Source organism: Acomys minous (assembly GCF_964271855.1).
Source record: "Acomys minous genome assembly, chromosome: 13".
Classification (NCBI taxonomy): Eukaryota; Metazoa; Chordata; class Mammalia; order Rodentia; family Muridae; genus Acomys; species Acomys minous.
Window position 1 is genome coordinate 22,084,658 of NC_140495.1, and position 12,737 is coordinate 22,097,394.

Genomic DNA, 12,737 nt, shown 5'->3' on the forward strand with positions numbered 1-12,737 from the left:
TTGTCAAAGCCTGTAAAAGGTCTTTTCCCGCAGCAATACCATATCGATGTGTGTTCTTCATGGTGGTCAGGAGACCAGCTACTTAAGTGGGGGGTTGGACATAGTTTAGATGCAGGGCCTGAAGTACTCACTAATGTATATATGAAGCTCTTTCTGGTTTAGGAGCTGAAGGTGAGAAGTCGATGTAAGTCATAGGTCAGCTCACTAGACTATCAATATTTTAGCACACAATCCTTAGGAATCAAGAATTCTAAATTTGAACTTAAGTCTTCCAGATTCCTAGAGTACACTTGTCAAGTATAAGAACAGAATATATAACTTAAAATATCCAGAAATGGGTTTCATATGTTATGGATATATATATATATATATATAAAATAAAATCGAAACTTTTTATATCTTCCAGTGTTCATCAATACATTTGGGTTGTTAATAGCAGTCAATGCAGAACAATGTTATTTAAGAATTCCTTACCTGTTCCTTAACTGGAGTATTAACATTAGATAGGCACTGTTGGCAAACAGCCAAAAAAGATTTCACTGTTTTCCTCAATACCAACAAATCCTCCTGTAAAACACATTCAAATATGCAAGCATGAATAACTATATCCCAGAAAACTGATCCAAAGAAAAAACAGAAAACAGTCAAGTATATAGTTTAGTTATTTGCTAGTTATTGAACATAATGGAAAGGACAGAGAGCCCAACAACATTAAATATTCAGTCATGTTAATAAAGAAATGTGGAGGCCGGGCTTGGTGGTGCACGCCTTTTAGCACTCGGGGGCAGAGGCAGGTGGATCTCTGTGAGTTTAAGGCCAACCTGATCTACAAAGCGAGTCCAGGACACCCAAGGCTGTTACATAGAGAAACCCTGTCTGGAAAAACCAAAATAAAATAAAACAAACAAACAAACAAACAAACAAAACAAAGCAAAACAAGCCCCCCAAAAGAAGTGCACAATGTGACTATTCAGAAAGACTCTTCTTTATAAATAGTTTTATGTAGGCTGATATTAGAGTCATTAGCTCTATAACACATAATGCTACAGTAAGATGATGGAGAGAGGCTGAAGAAATGGCTCAGTGGTTAAGAGCATGTACTGCTCTTTCCAAGGACCTGATTTCAGGTCCCAGCACCCATACAGGGCAATTCACAACTACCTGTCCCACCTGCAGGAGGTCCAATGCCTTGCTGGGCACTTGTACTTACATGTACACATCTATACAGAGATACACACAGACATGTAAGGGGAAAAAAGGAGGTGATTTAATTCTAAACTTGGAGATAAACATGATTTCACATTAGACACCCTGATAATATTCCACATATGGTTACATTTGAAAAGTATGAAAATAAATTTTCTTGTTTTAAAACTGTTTGTTTGTTTATTGTTTATATATAGTTGTATATACCAAGGCAGAGGATGATTTGTAGGAGTCAGTTTTTTACTTCCATCCTGTGTATTCCAAGGTTGAGATCAGGTCACTGGGCTCTGCAGCAAGTACCCTCCAGTCTTATTATAGGCTCCTTTTCTTTTTTCTCTTGAGACAATCTTACTATGTAGCCTTGGCTATTCTGGAACTCACTACCTAGACCAGGCTGGCCTAGAACTCATAGAGATCTGACTGCTTCTCTCTCCTGAGTGGAATTAAAGGCACTTGATACCAAGCCTAGAGATTATATATACATATATCCCTCTTTGGTACTAGAGACTGAACTTTGAGCCTTCAAAAGAAATTTATCTAGCATCCAGGAGATAACATCCTGTGAATAAGGAGCTAACAGAGAAATTTTGCAATGTTGTCTAGCTAAACTGGATCCTCCAAAGCAAGAAAAAAAAGGTCTCTGCAAAGGAAGGAGAGAAGGCGTCCAAAAGGAAAAGAAAAAGCTGATGGTGGCAATGTATGTGGACAGTTCTGCAGAAAACGAGGATGCCAAAACAGACCAGGCAAGGAAAGCTGAAGATGCCAACTAAAATGTGTGTGTTGTTATCACACAGAATTTTCACCTCTTTCTTTTCTTTTTCTTCCTTCCTTCCTTTCTTTTTTGCAGGGTTGAGGAGAGGGAACAGGGAGGCATGCATTAGCTAACAAAATTTCTTCCCTCCTGGACTGACTTGGGGGAAACATCTTTTCAGGCTAGTGTTTTTCCTCTTTGTTCCCAGGAGGGACTTTGTTATGTTGATGGGCATGGCCATCTTGGTACAAAATGCCTTGCACATAGCATAAACTCAACATTTTTATATCCCCCCCTTACAACAAGCATAGACTTAACTCCTTAAAAACAGAGACCTGTTAAGACTCAGATCCTTAAACTGGTTTTGCCAGTGTGCTGGGAGATCCAGACTTTCCAGTGACATCACTGAGATGGTTTTCCTCAAAAGAGAAGTGCTTCTTTTCTCTAGAAGACCTCAGATCTTCAGATTAGTCATTTTGCTATTTTCATTTCATTTCCTGCAAGTCAGTCAGCTTGTAAAATATTAAACAACATCCGTAATGTGAAATGTGACTCCTTTCCCTGTTCAAATCAGGAACACCTCATGCGATTTCTGATCTTGGTACTCCTACAAGCAGGGAGTATGACAGATTTGTATACTGTTAATGGCATTGCTTGCCATGTCCTACCTGAAATAACATGATTGTTCATAAAAATATTTTTAATAAAGCTGGATACAGTTTGATGTGGGAAAAATGAATAGGTTCTATTGTTGGACATGTTAGCAGCACCTTAACTCAGGAGTTAATGTTGTGATGACCCCCTGAACTCAAGAATCTCAAATCAGCCAGAAAGTGAAAGCTCTGCCACAAAACACCCTCCACTACCAGATACCCCCAAAGAGAAGCTTCCCTTTCACAAAAGACTGTAAACTCAGTGTAGTGTTGCATACTTGTATCCTCAGTAGTTGTAAGGAGAATCAGAATTATGGCTGTTGTGGGCTACACAGTGAAATCCTGTTCCTCAAACGACAGAACAAACTAGTTAGACAGCCCCACCCCATGCCCTGGGAGGGGGACAGTTATGATTAAACTCTGAAACCAGGACTATCTGCTACCAAGGCTTATTTTCCTTAAACAAGCATGTAGTTTCCTAGGCACAAGCATGTAGTTCAGCATTATATAGGTATTTGAAAGAGTAAGGAATAATTATCTGAATAAAGGACCATATGGAATACACTTTAAAAGTTACTCTATTAAACTAAAATTCTTTAAAACTATTCTGCTTGGTTCTCTGTTTTGGGATCTTCATAAGGACTGAGGTTTTTTTTTTTTTTTTTAAAACAGTTTTTACAGTTACTGAAGAGGGTCTTACAGATGTAAACAAGCCCTTGGTAGAATGGGAGAGGTTACAACCATATGACCATACCAGTGATAAAGATTCTGTAAGGCAGAATGACTAATTAGAATTTTCTGATTGTGGAGAGTTAAAATACTGTAGACCTATAGCCAAATTATGTTTCACTATTTTTAAGTTTCCATTATAGATATTAATTGCCTACTTGTGCCTTTTTTTGTTGTTTGTTTGTTTTTGTTTTTCGAGACAGGGTTTCTCTGTGTAGCCTTGGCTATCCTAGACTCCCTTTGTAGACCAGGCTGGCCTTGAACTCACAGCGATCTACCTGCCTCTGCCTCCCAAGTGCTGGGATTAAAGGCGTGCGCCACCACTGCCTGGCCTGTGTCTTTTTGATTAACAGAAAAAAACAAAACAAAACAAAACAAAAAACCCCCACATTTTTAGCATACCAAGCTTCTACCAATCCCAAGTTATAAATGCCACGTGATAGCATCTGAGGCTTAAAGCAATTTTGAAACTTTAATGAAACTTATCTGCGGTACTTACAACATGTATTTGGTTTATGACTTTGTTTTTTTTAAGTATAAAATATCACACAAACACTTCTATGGTGGAATATGGCAGGTGGATTGCTGGGAGTTCAAGGCCAGCCTGGTCTACAAAGTGAGTCCAGGACAGCCAGGGCTACACAGAGAAACCCTGTCTCGGAAAACCAAAAAACCCAAAACAAACAAACAAACAAACAAAAAGAATAAACTATCTCTTACTCCCTTTGAGGTGAAAGCTGTGTTTTGCACTGACACAGGCCACACATGGTAACATGTCTGTAATGCCAGCACCCTTGGAAGGTTGGGGCAGACTGCAAATGGGAAGCCAGTCTAGGGGCTGTAACAAGACCCTGTCTTTTTTTTTTTTTTTTGACATAGGGTTTGTCTGTATATCCCTGATTATCCTGGACTCACTTTGTAGACCAGGCTGGCCTCTAACTCACAGAGATCTGCCTACCTCTGCCTCTTGTGCTGGGATTAAAGGCATGCATCACCACATCCAGCTACAAGACCCTGTCTTAAAAACAAAACCTCCTCAAAATACCTATGTTCATCAAAAGAGGGGAGAAAAAGACTCTAGGAAGGGCAAAGAATGTTGAAAAGCATGAATATACCACTGAAAAAGTTATGGTAGTTGATTGGGGCACATGCAGGCAAGAAAGCAGACAAAAGAAGAAAAAGGAACCCATTTCCACTTACTCCAATGAAGAGGCCATTTAAAATGCAGTAAGGAACTACTGAAGGTATTTTTTGGAGTCAGGAACACTAAATTTTTGTGTGACACAGTAGAAGATAATATGACATATGATAAAATAACAGTTCAAGAGTCAATATAATCTTTTATTGAAAGCTTACTGTGTAACAAATATTATACTGTTATGTTTATAAATGTCATAATCATTTGGAGAAATAACTATTAATAGTCCAGATTTACTTAGTTCTTTCTTTCTTTTTGCTCTCTCTTTCACTCCATTCCCTTCTTTTGAGACAGTCTCACTATGTAACTCCTGCTGGCCTGCAACTCAAAGAGATATGCCTGCTTCTGTCTCCAGAGTGCTGTGATTAAAGTGTGCCCACAACAGCCCCAGTAATAACATTCCTGTTCTCTAGGAAGGAAAACTAATATTCTGAGGGGGAGAATGGAGGGAGGGAGAGGGAGAAAAGGAAAGGGAGAGGGAGCTGTGTTGATTCTAGTAAAGAAGTGTTTGATCTTCGTCTATTTCTTGGCATACAACTCCTAAAATCTCTGCACTTCTTAAAGTGAAGTGACTTTCTGAGTGCTAATGAGTTGACTGGTATTCCCTAGGTACCTTCAGGGTCCTCACCGGAAAGACCAGGCATAATTAGCATTAGGCCTTTAAAACCCTTCCCCCCTTATAGCTCTGAACAATATTCTAAATACTCATCCTTACATTCACAGATAAATGTAGCTCTCATCTTATTAAAGCTTTTTTTTTTTTTGCAACAGTTGGAGACAAAGAAATGCAAAACTGGCCAAGATGCATAGAATAAGCGACTGTGGGATGCCCAACTACAACTGCTAGACTTGCAATGACGCCTCTACCCCTAAGGGTCAGGGAAAATCATGGGAGAAGGGGAGGAAAGAATATAAGAACCAGAGGCACACGATTCCCGCCGTTAGACACTGGTTGTTATATGTGACAGAGAAAACGTACCCCTGAATTTTCAACAATACGGCTGCGTGGACAAGACCAGCGACTGCCGACACCAGTTCACATGCTAAAGCAGATGGGAGAAATTCTACATGCTCCCTAGATAAAGAGCTGCATGTAGAAATGAGATGGAGACAGGGAGAATTGGTTTCTTCCACTGATAAACTCTTACACAGCCAATTACTCGGTCCAATCCTGAGTCATAAGTCTGGGCTAATCCATCTATGACCTTAAACTGCCTACTGTAGTTCCAAAAGATTTTGACTTTTCCTGTACTATAAAAAGACAGAGGAAGCTAAAGGAGTTAGGTAGACAGGAAATGTATTGAATATTAGGACCAAAATGAGACTTAAAATGCCTAAATTATCTCAGTTCAGATGGAAGAATGAATTTACCACACCACACACCTCAAGCCTGTACTAGCCACTAGGCATGTATATGCTGCAGATAGTGCATCTTTTAGTATAAATTCTTGGTTTAGGCAGAGGAAAGTAATGACGAGGGCTGAGATTTAATGCCAACAAAGTAATGTGTACTGTTAACTGAAATACTCAATTGTTAACTGAAATAAATCAATTTAGTTGTATAAAAAACCTTACCAGTAGTAAATATCACTGTTATTCTGTGTAACAGAACACTGGAGCTTAAGATGAGGCAACTTATATATTTTGCCACCAGCTGCTAGAATGAGCCAATATGTAAAAATTTAGGGTGAAAGTGGGAGGGAGGGAGGAATGGGAGGATGTTAGTGATGGGATAACAACTGAGGTGTAATCTGAATAAAAAATTTAGTATTTAACTCAAAAGATCATTCTTCATTTCCCACAACATATATGCATGTGTACATATATGTATACAAATATATATACCTGTACATATGCATATGGAGAAACTATGAACTTTTAAGATACATTTGGTTAACAAGTCATTAACTAATATCTAGGAATTATTAATTACTAGAAGAAAATTCAAACTAAGAAACCTACCACCAGAAGAAAAACAGATTAGCCAAAAACTATGAAGTATAATTAATAATATATTTATTTTTATTTTAAAAAAAAATGGCCTGATAGGAAATGACTCCTTTGTCATTAATTTTGTTGGGCTCTTGAATCCTTGTATTAGAAAACAGAGATTGTTATATTTTGTTTAAATAGTCTTTGGTATGTGTGTATATATGTATTTGTGTATGTGTGTGTTTGTATACATAGGCCAGAAGTTGATGTTGGATGCTTTTCTCAGTCTTTCTCCATATTACTCTTTGAGACAGAGTCTCACATTGGACCTGGAGATCACTGATTTGGCCAGGCTGCCTGGCCAGCAAGCTCCAGGAATCTGCCTGTCTCTGCTTGCCAGCACTAGGAGCACAGCCATGCCCTTCCATACCTAGCCTTTTAGGTCAGTACATTACTTTAGTGGCTGAACTATCTCCTTAGCCCCTAAATATTTTTAAAATTGTCTTTGCTTTTTGATGAGCTCATTAAAAAAATCCTTCCACACTAATAATTATTGAGGATAGATCTTTTCACTTCTTACTTATTACTGAGTTCAAAAAATAATATTTAAACACATTGAGTGCTAAACAGCATCCATCTGTGGACAGACTAGTGAAGCTGAGGAACTCTTAATCTACTGTTCATGGGAGATTCTCTACCAGAAAGCAAGATCCTGGAGATCCAGGATTAGAATTGTAAGTGCAGTACACGTAATAAAATGCCAAATTGCTGGGCTTGGCGGAGAATGCCTTTAATCATTACACTTAGGAGTGAGAGGCAGGCAGATCTCTCTGAGTTCAAATCCAGCCTGGTTTACAAAGCAAGTCCAAGACAGCCAAGGTTACACAGAGAAACCTTGTCTCCAAAAACAAAACAAAACAAAACCAAACCAAACCAAACCAAACCAAACCAACAAAAAGGCAAAACCATAAACTAAAAGGTTTTACTTTTCTGTACTAAAATGTTTATTTCTGGTTCTCAGATGATTTGTATTTGCTGAACTTGTATAAAAATTTCAAGTTCAGAATTTGTTAGGAATTGTTAGATTCAGATTATTTTCCTTTCCCTCCCTATTTGGTTTCTGTCTTTTGAGATAGGGTTTCACTGCTTCATAGCCTAGGCTGGCCTTGAAGTTAGCTTTCTGAGGGCTGAGTGCTGGGGTGAAAGGAGAGTGTCAGGATGACAAGCTCAAAGGTTATTAAGACCTGGATGTTTCTTGCCTGTCTTTTCTAGACTAGTCAAACAATTCTTTGTCCCTGGACATAGCAAGACCATAATTATTAAACTCTGGGAGTTAAGGAATGACCAAAGGTGAACTTTAAACTAGTAGGATAGTTAAATAAGGACAGAATTCTAAAAAAACAAAAGGTGGAGAGATTCTGAAAGTAAAATTGTTTATATACTAGTGAAACTTCGTTCCAAAGGGATGGTTACTATCTCTCAATCCTTGTCACATTCTTTTCTCCTCATATAGTAACGGCAGATGTTTTTTGTTATTACAGGAATTCTGGGCAAGGATCCAAGCAAGCTATTTCTTGTTCATAGCTACAGTGAAAGGAGCAGGGGAACAAAACAAAAGCGATAAACAAAAAGCCTGTTGTTTTAACAAATACTTCAGCTCATTCCTGAGAGTGTGATTTGAGGAAAGAAGTTGGCCCCTCTAGCAGCCTTTTCCCTGCTCCTCCTTTCCATAGTGTGTTTGAATATTAAGGTGGAATATGTAGAGGAGACACTAGAGTCATAAAGGAAAAGAAGGAGCACATTTTTGTTGGCTTTGACTTGAAAGATGATGAGGGCGCGAGTCCAGCGGAGGCAAAGATGTATACTCCATGCAGTGTACAGAGAGACATGCAAGATGAGATTCCAGAAAACAGGATATGCTGGTGCCATAGTGCATGTGGGAGGCAGAACAGCTACATCTTTGTGTGTTTGAGGCCAGACTGGTATACATAGTGAGTTCTAGGCTGTCTTTGGCCACATAATTTAAACACACACACACACACACACACACACACACACACACACACACACACACACAGAGAGAGAGAGAGAGAGAGAGAGAGAGAGAGAGAGAGAGAGAGAGAGAGAGAGAGAGAGAACAACACTCATGAGAGGGGAAAAAAAGGAAATTCTTCATCTCCAGGATGAAAAAGGCAACTGTTTTAGTCCCAACTTTTATTTACCAGGCTCTTTAAATGCTTTTATATAGGTCCAGAAGCAGCTAAAGTAAGAAGGATGTTTCTCGTTACAGAGAAGACAGAGTGAAAGCTGCTTGTAAAAACCAGCACTAGGGGGCACTGAAGCAAAGAATACTAAACAAGACTTGTGAGCTTGTCAAAGAGCTTCAACTCACAGCTTGACACCCAAGCACACCTACATTTTACAAAAAGGTCTAAAACTGTTTTGATAGAGGCTGTTTAAATATTTCACTACAAAAGATTTGTCATCGAGTTAAATTATAACTTGATTTAAACTTCAAATATAATTATCACTCAGAATCTCCTGAATTAGAGTGCTCTTCAGGTCAGAAGAAAACTAAATTCAAGAAAAATCTCTTTACCAAGAACCAAATTTGGGCTGGGTGTGGTGGCACACGCCTTTAATCCCAGCACTTGGGAGGCAGAGGCAGGTGGATTGCTGTGAGTTCGAGGCCAGCCTGGTCTACAAAGTGAGTCTAGGACAGCTAAGGCTACACAGAGAAACCCTGTCTCAAAACAAACAAAAAACAAAACAAAGAACCAAACTTGCAGCATATCCCATAAGTGCACTACAATTGTTGACTCAGCATTTCTATTCTAGGCGCATGATAAAACATGGAACAACGAAGAACACAAAACAAGGTCTTATATGAGAATGGTCATTGTAGTACTAATTCCACGGGGGAAAATGCCAAAATATTCAAAAGGGAAATAAATTCTTATGGGATAAAGAGATGACTAGGCTCTTGTAGAGGACCTCGGCTTGGTTCCCAGTACTCGTATGGTGGGGAACAATCATGTGTAAATCCAGCTTCATGGGGGCCTGATGTCCCTTCACAAACACAGTGGACACACATAAAGGTAGGCAAAATGTGCATTCACATAAATAAGAATAAACCTTAAAAAACACTTGGGATATTATTGACAGTAGATGACACTCAATTAGTCTTCTGGTAGAGGTTGAATACAGCCATGAGAAAAGTAACGAGCACTTTAAACAGCTAGTAGAAGAGGCACAGCCAGGCCAGCAGCAGCCAGAGCAGGGTTAGGGAGAACCCCTCACATCTTAGCACTAGTACTTAGCACTGACAACCAACGAAATGGAGGCAAAAATGCCATTTACACAAGATTTCTGCCGTCCTAAAGAACAGAACAAGTACAAGGGGCCAGTGTGCTAAGACCTGAGAAAACCAATTCAGCCAGCCAGCCAGCCAGCCAAAAAACAATAGGATGCTGTGAAAAAGGAACTTTGAAACCGATCTAAATAGTATCCAAGAAGCTGAACATTCAATGGGAACTAAAGTTACATCAGAATTTTCACAGAGATTTCAGGCTAAAACGTCACAGAAGCCAGTCCAGTCTTTGCATTGGGGCTTAGAAGGAACCCTACAGCTGTGACCAGATCAGAGACTCCACCTGGGAAACAACTGTAAGGGTAACTTGATCACCTGAAGGCAAGGCAGAGGAGAGAGGGCGGCCACCCATGGAAGGCAAACTCCTTCATCCCTCTAACTTCTTCTGCCCATACAGTTTCATTTCCTACTTAAGGTAGCTACTCTTTGCTACTTTGTGGGTTCTTCTTTTTCCCACCCTCTGTCCCACCCAGTCTCACCCCCTAACACTAGATAGGAGAGAAACAAGGATAGAGGGGAAAGGAGGAAGAGAGGGGGAGGGGCAGGGAGGGAGGGAGATAGAGAGATTGATCTTTTGTTTCTTCTTTGGCCTTGGCTACTAACAAACTGTAACCAACCTCTCTAAGTGACCAACAACCACCACCTTCCCTCTCCCGGCCATCACGTTTATGTACTCTCTGAAAATTTTTAAAGAATCCCAAACATTATACAAGTGCAGAAATTATCTGCAGCTGGCAAAATCATGCTTCAGCTAGAGCACAAGGCCAAGCATAGTCAGCTGCTGCAGAGTCCGGAGCAGCCCAAATTCCCACACCTGGGATGAAAACGAAAGTACATTCTTATAATATTTCTGTGTGTGTTTTAAAAAGAAACCAAAATTTCAGAATTCTTAAAAATGTCACTACAATTTATGTCCTCTTTCTCTGCTTTTTATCACCCAACTACTAATCATTAATCATGTTTTCTTCTTTTCTTATTCTTTCCCACTTATACCCACAATAACAAGTACACCACTAGTGTTATCAATTTCCCCTCACTACTGAAATGATTAACATGTAAAGGGTAAGGACTTATTACTTCATTTCCAAAGTGAGTTTGCACTTGGATACTGACTGTTGTTGCATGGAATGGCTGGGAATATAATCTGGTACCCTGAACATCAATTATACAGAGAAAGAGAATATCTCAACCTTACTAAAACCTAGTGCCAACCCAACATGTGACATACCTAGAGCCAACATCCTGTTAAACAGAAAAACTTGCACCATTTGGTCCCAACGTATTAGTGCTATCTGGGGAGAATTAGGTTAGTGTGGCACTACTGAAAGCAGCAAGTGTGGGAGTGGCCTTTGAGAGTAAAAGCCTTGCTTACTTCCACTTGATTCTCTCTGCACTGTGCTACGGTGCATGCCATGAGCGCTCCACCAGCTTCCTTGTTGTCATGCCTGCAGGATCGCGGCTGTTCCTCGCCCTCTTGACATCACCAGCCAAAAGAAACACTTTCTTTTCTAAGCTGATTTGGTCATGGTGCTGTATCACAGCAGCAACAGCAACTAATACAGTAGCCAACAGAATGGAATGAAATTTCTATCATCTATACCTCAGAGGATTCATATCCAGGAAATACAAAGAACTCCAAACATAAACATCAAGAAAACAGCACAATTAAAAAAAAAAAAAAGAGCTGTAGAATGAAACAGGGCACATTCAAAAGAGGAAATACAGATGGTAATAAAGATTTTTTAAAAAGTGGCCATTATAGGAATGCAAAATACAAACTATATTGAAGTTCCATCTCATACCAGTGAGAATGGGCAAAAACAAAACAAAACAAATGACAACAAATGTAGGCAAGGATGTGAGAAAAGAGGAACTCATATTCACTAGTGGCTGGTGGAAGTGTGAACTAGTGTACCCACTGTGTAAATCAGTGTGTCTTCTTAAAAAGCTAAAGATAGAACTAGCACATGAACTATCATATGGTTCTTTATCCACAGGACTCTATTTCCTTCTACAGCGATACTTGAACATCAATGTTCATTGCTCTATTCCCAACACCTAGGAAATGCAATGAGTTAAGAGGTCTATCAGTTGATTAGTAATATAAAAATGTTATTCATATAATATACAATGAAATTTGATTTAGCTGTAAAGAAAAAAGAAGTAGAAAAATTGTAGCAAAATGGGTGGAACTGGAAAATGTTAATGCTGTGTAAGGTAGCTCAGGCTCCAAAAGAAAAACACTGTATGCTCTATCTCATATGTGAATCCTAGCTTTGAATCCTTAGAGCTGTATGTTTAACTTGGAGTGTCAATAGAGACCAGAGAGCTAGGAAGTGGCCATGGTTCTAGAGGGAGGGGGGGTGGGGGTTAAGAGAAGGCTTTAGAGGAGGGGGAGAGTAGAACACATGCAATATAAAGTAGAGTGGGATGAAAGCAGAAGGTGGAGGGAATACTGGGATCACATGGTGTAAATGGGCAAGTGAGGGAAAAAGGAGTTGGGAGAGTGCTAACTAAAACAGAAGATGTATAACAAAGCCAAATGGAAACCTACTATTCTGCAAACTAATTAAAAATAAATGATAATCCTGAATGAGGTAACCCAGACCCAGAAAGACACGCATGGCATATACTCACTTATAAGTGGATATTAGCCCAACACAGATGTACTCTGAGAGACTCTAGCCAGTGGGGGCTCAGGACAGATGCTGGGATTCACAGCTGGATTCCAGGTGAGAGTGGTATGGAAGAATTGGGGGGCGGGGGGATGGAAGAACCCAGAGGGTTCAGGAGCCCCACACGGAGATGATCAAAGTTGGAGGACCCAGATGCAGGAGGGCCTGCACAAAATGTTCCAAGCGAGGACAATGCATGCAGTAAACCTAGACTTCCTTTTCA

At 39.6% G+C, this 12,737-nt stretch overlaps 1 protein-coding gene across 5 annotated transcripts in view; it reads right to left on the bottom strand.

The window, feature by feature from the left end:
- STAG1 (STAG1 cohesin complex component) overlaps positions 1-12,737 on the bottom strand; it is a 311,613-nt gene that overhangs the window by 24,109 nt on the left and 274,767 nt on the right. For all 5 annotated transcript variants that reach the window (XM_084752355.1, XM_084752352.1, XM_084752353.1 and 2 more), the window contains one exon: positions 475-567. In XM_084752355.1, the coding sequence (XP_084608481.1) occupies positions 475-567 (93 nt within the window). The remainder of the gene's footprint in view (positions 1-474; positions 568-12,737) is intronic.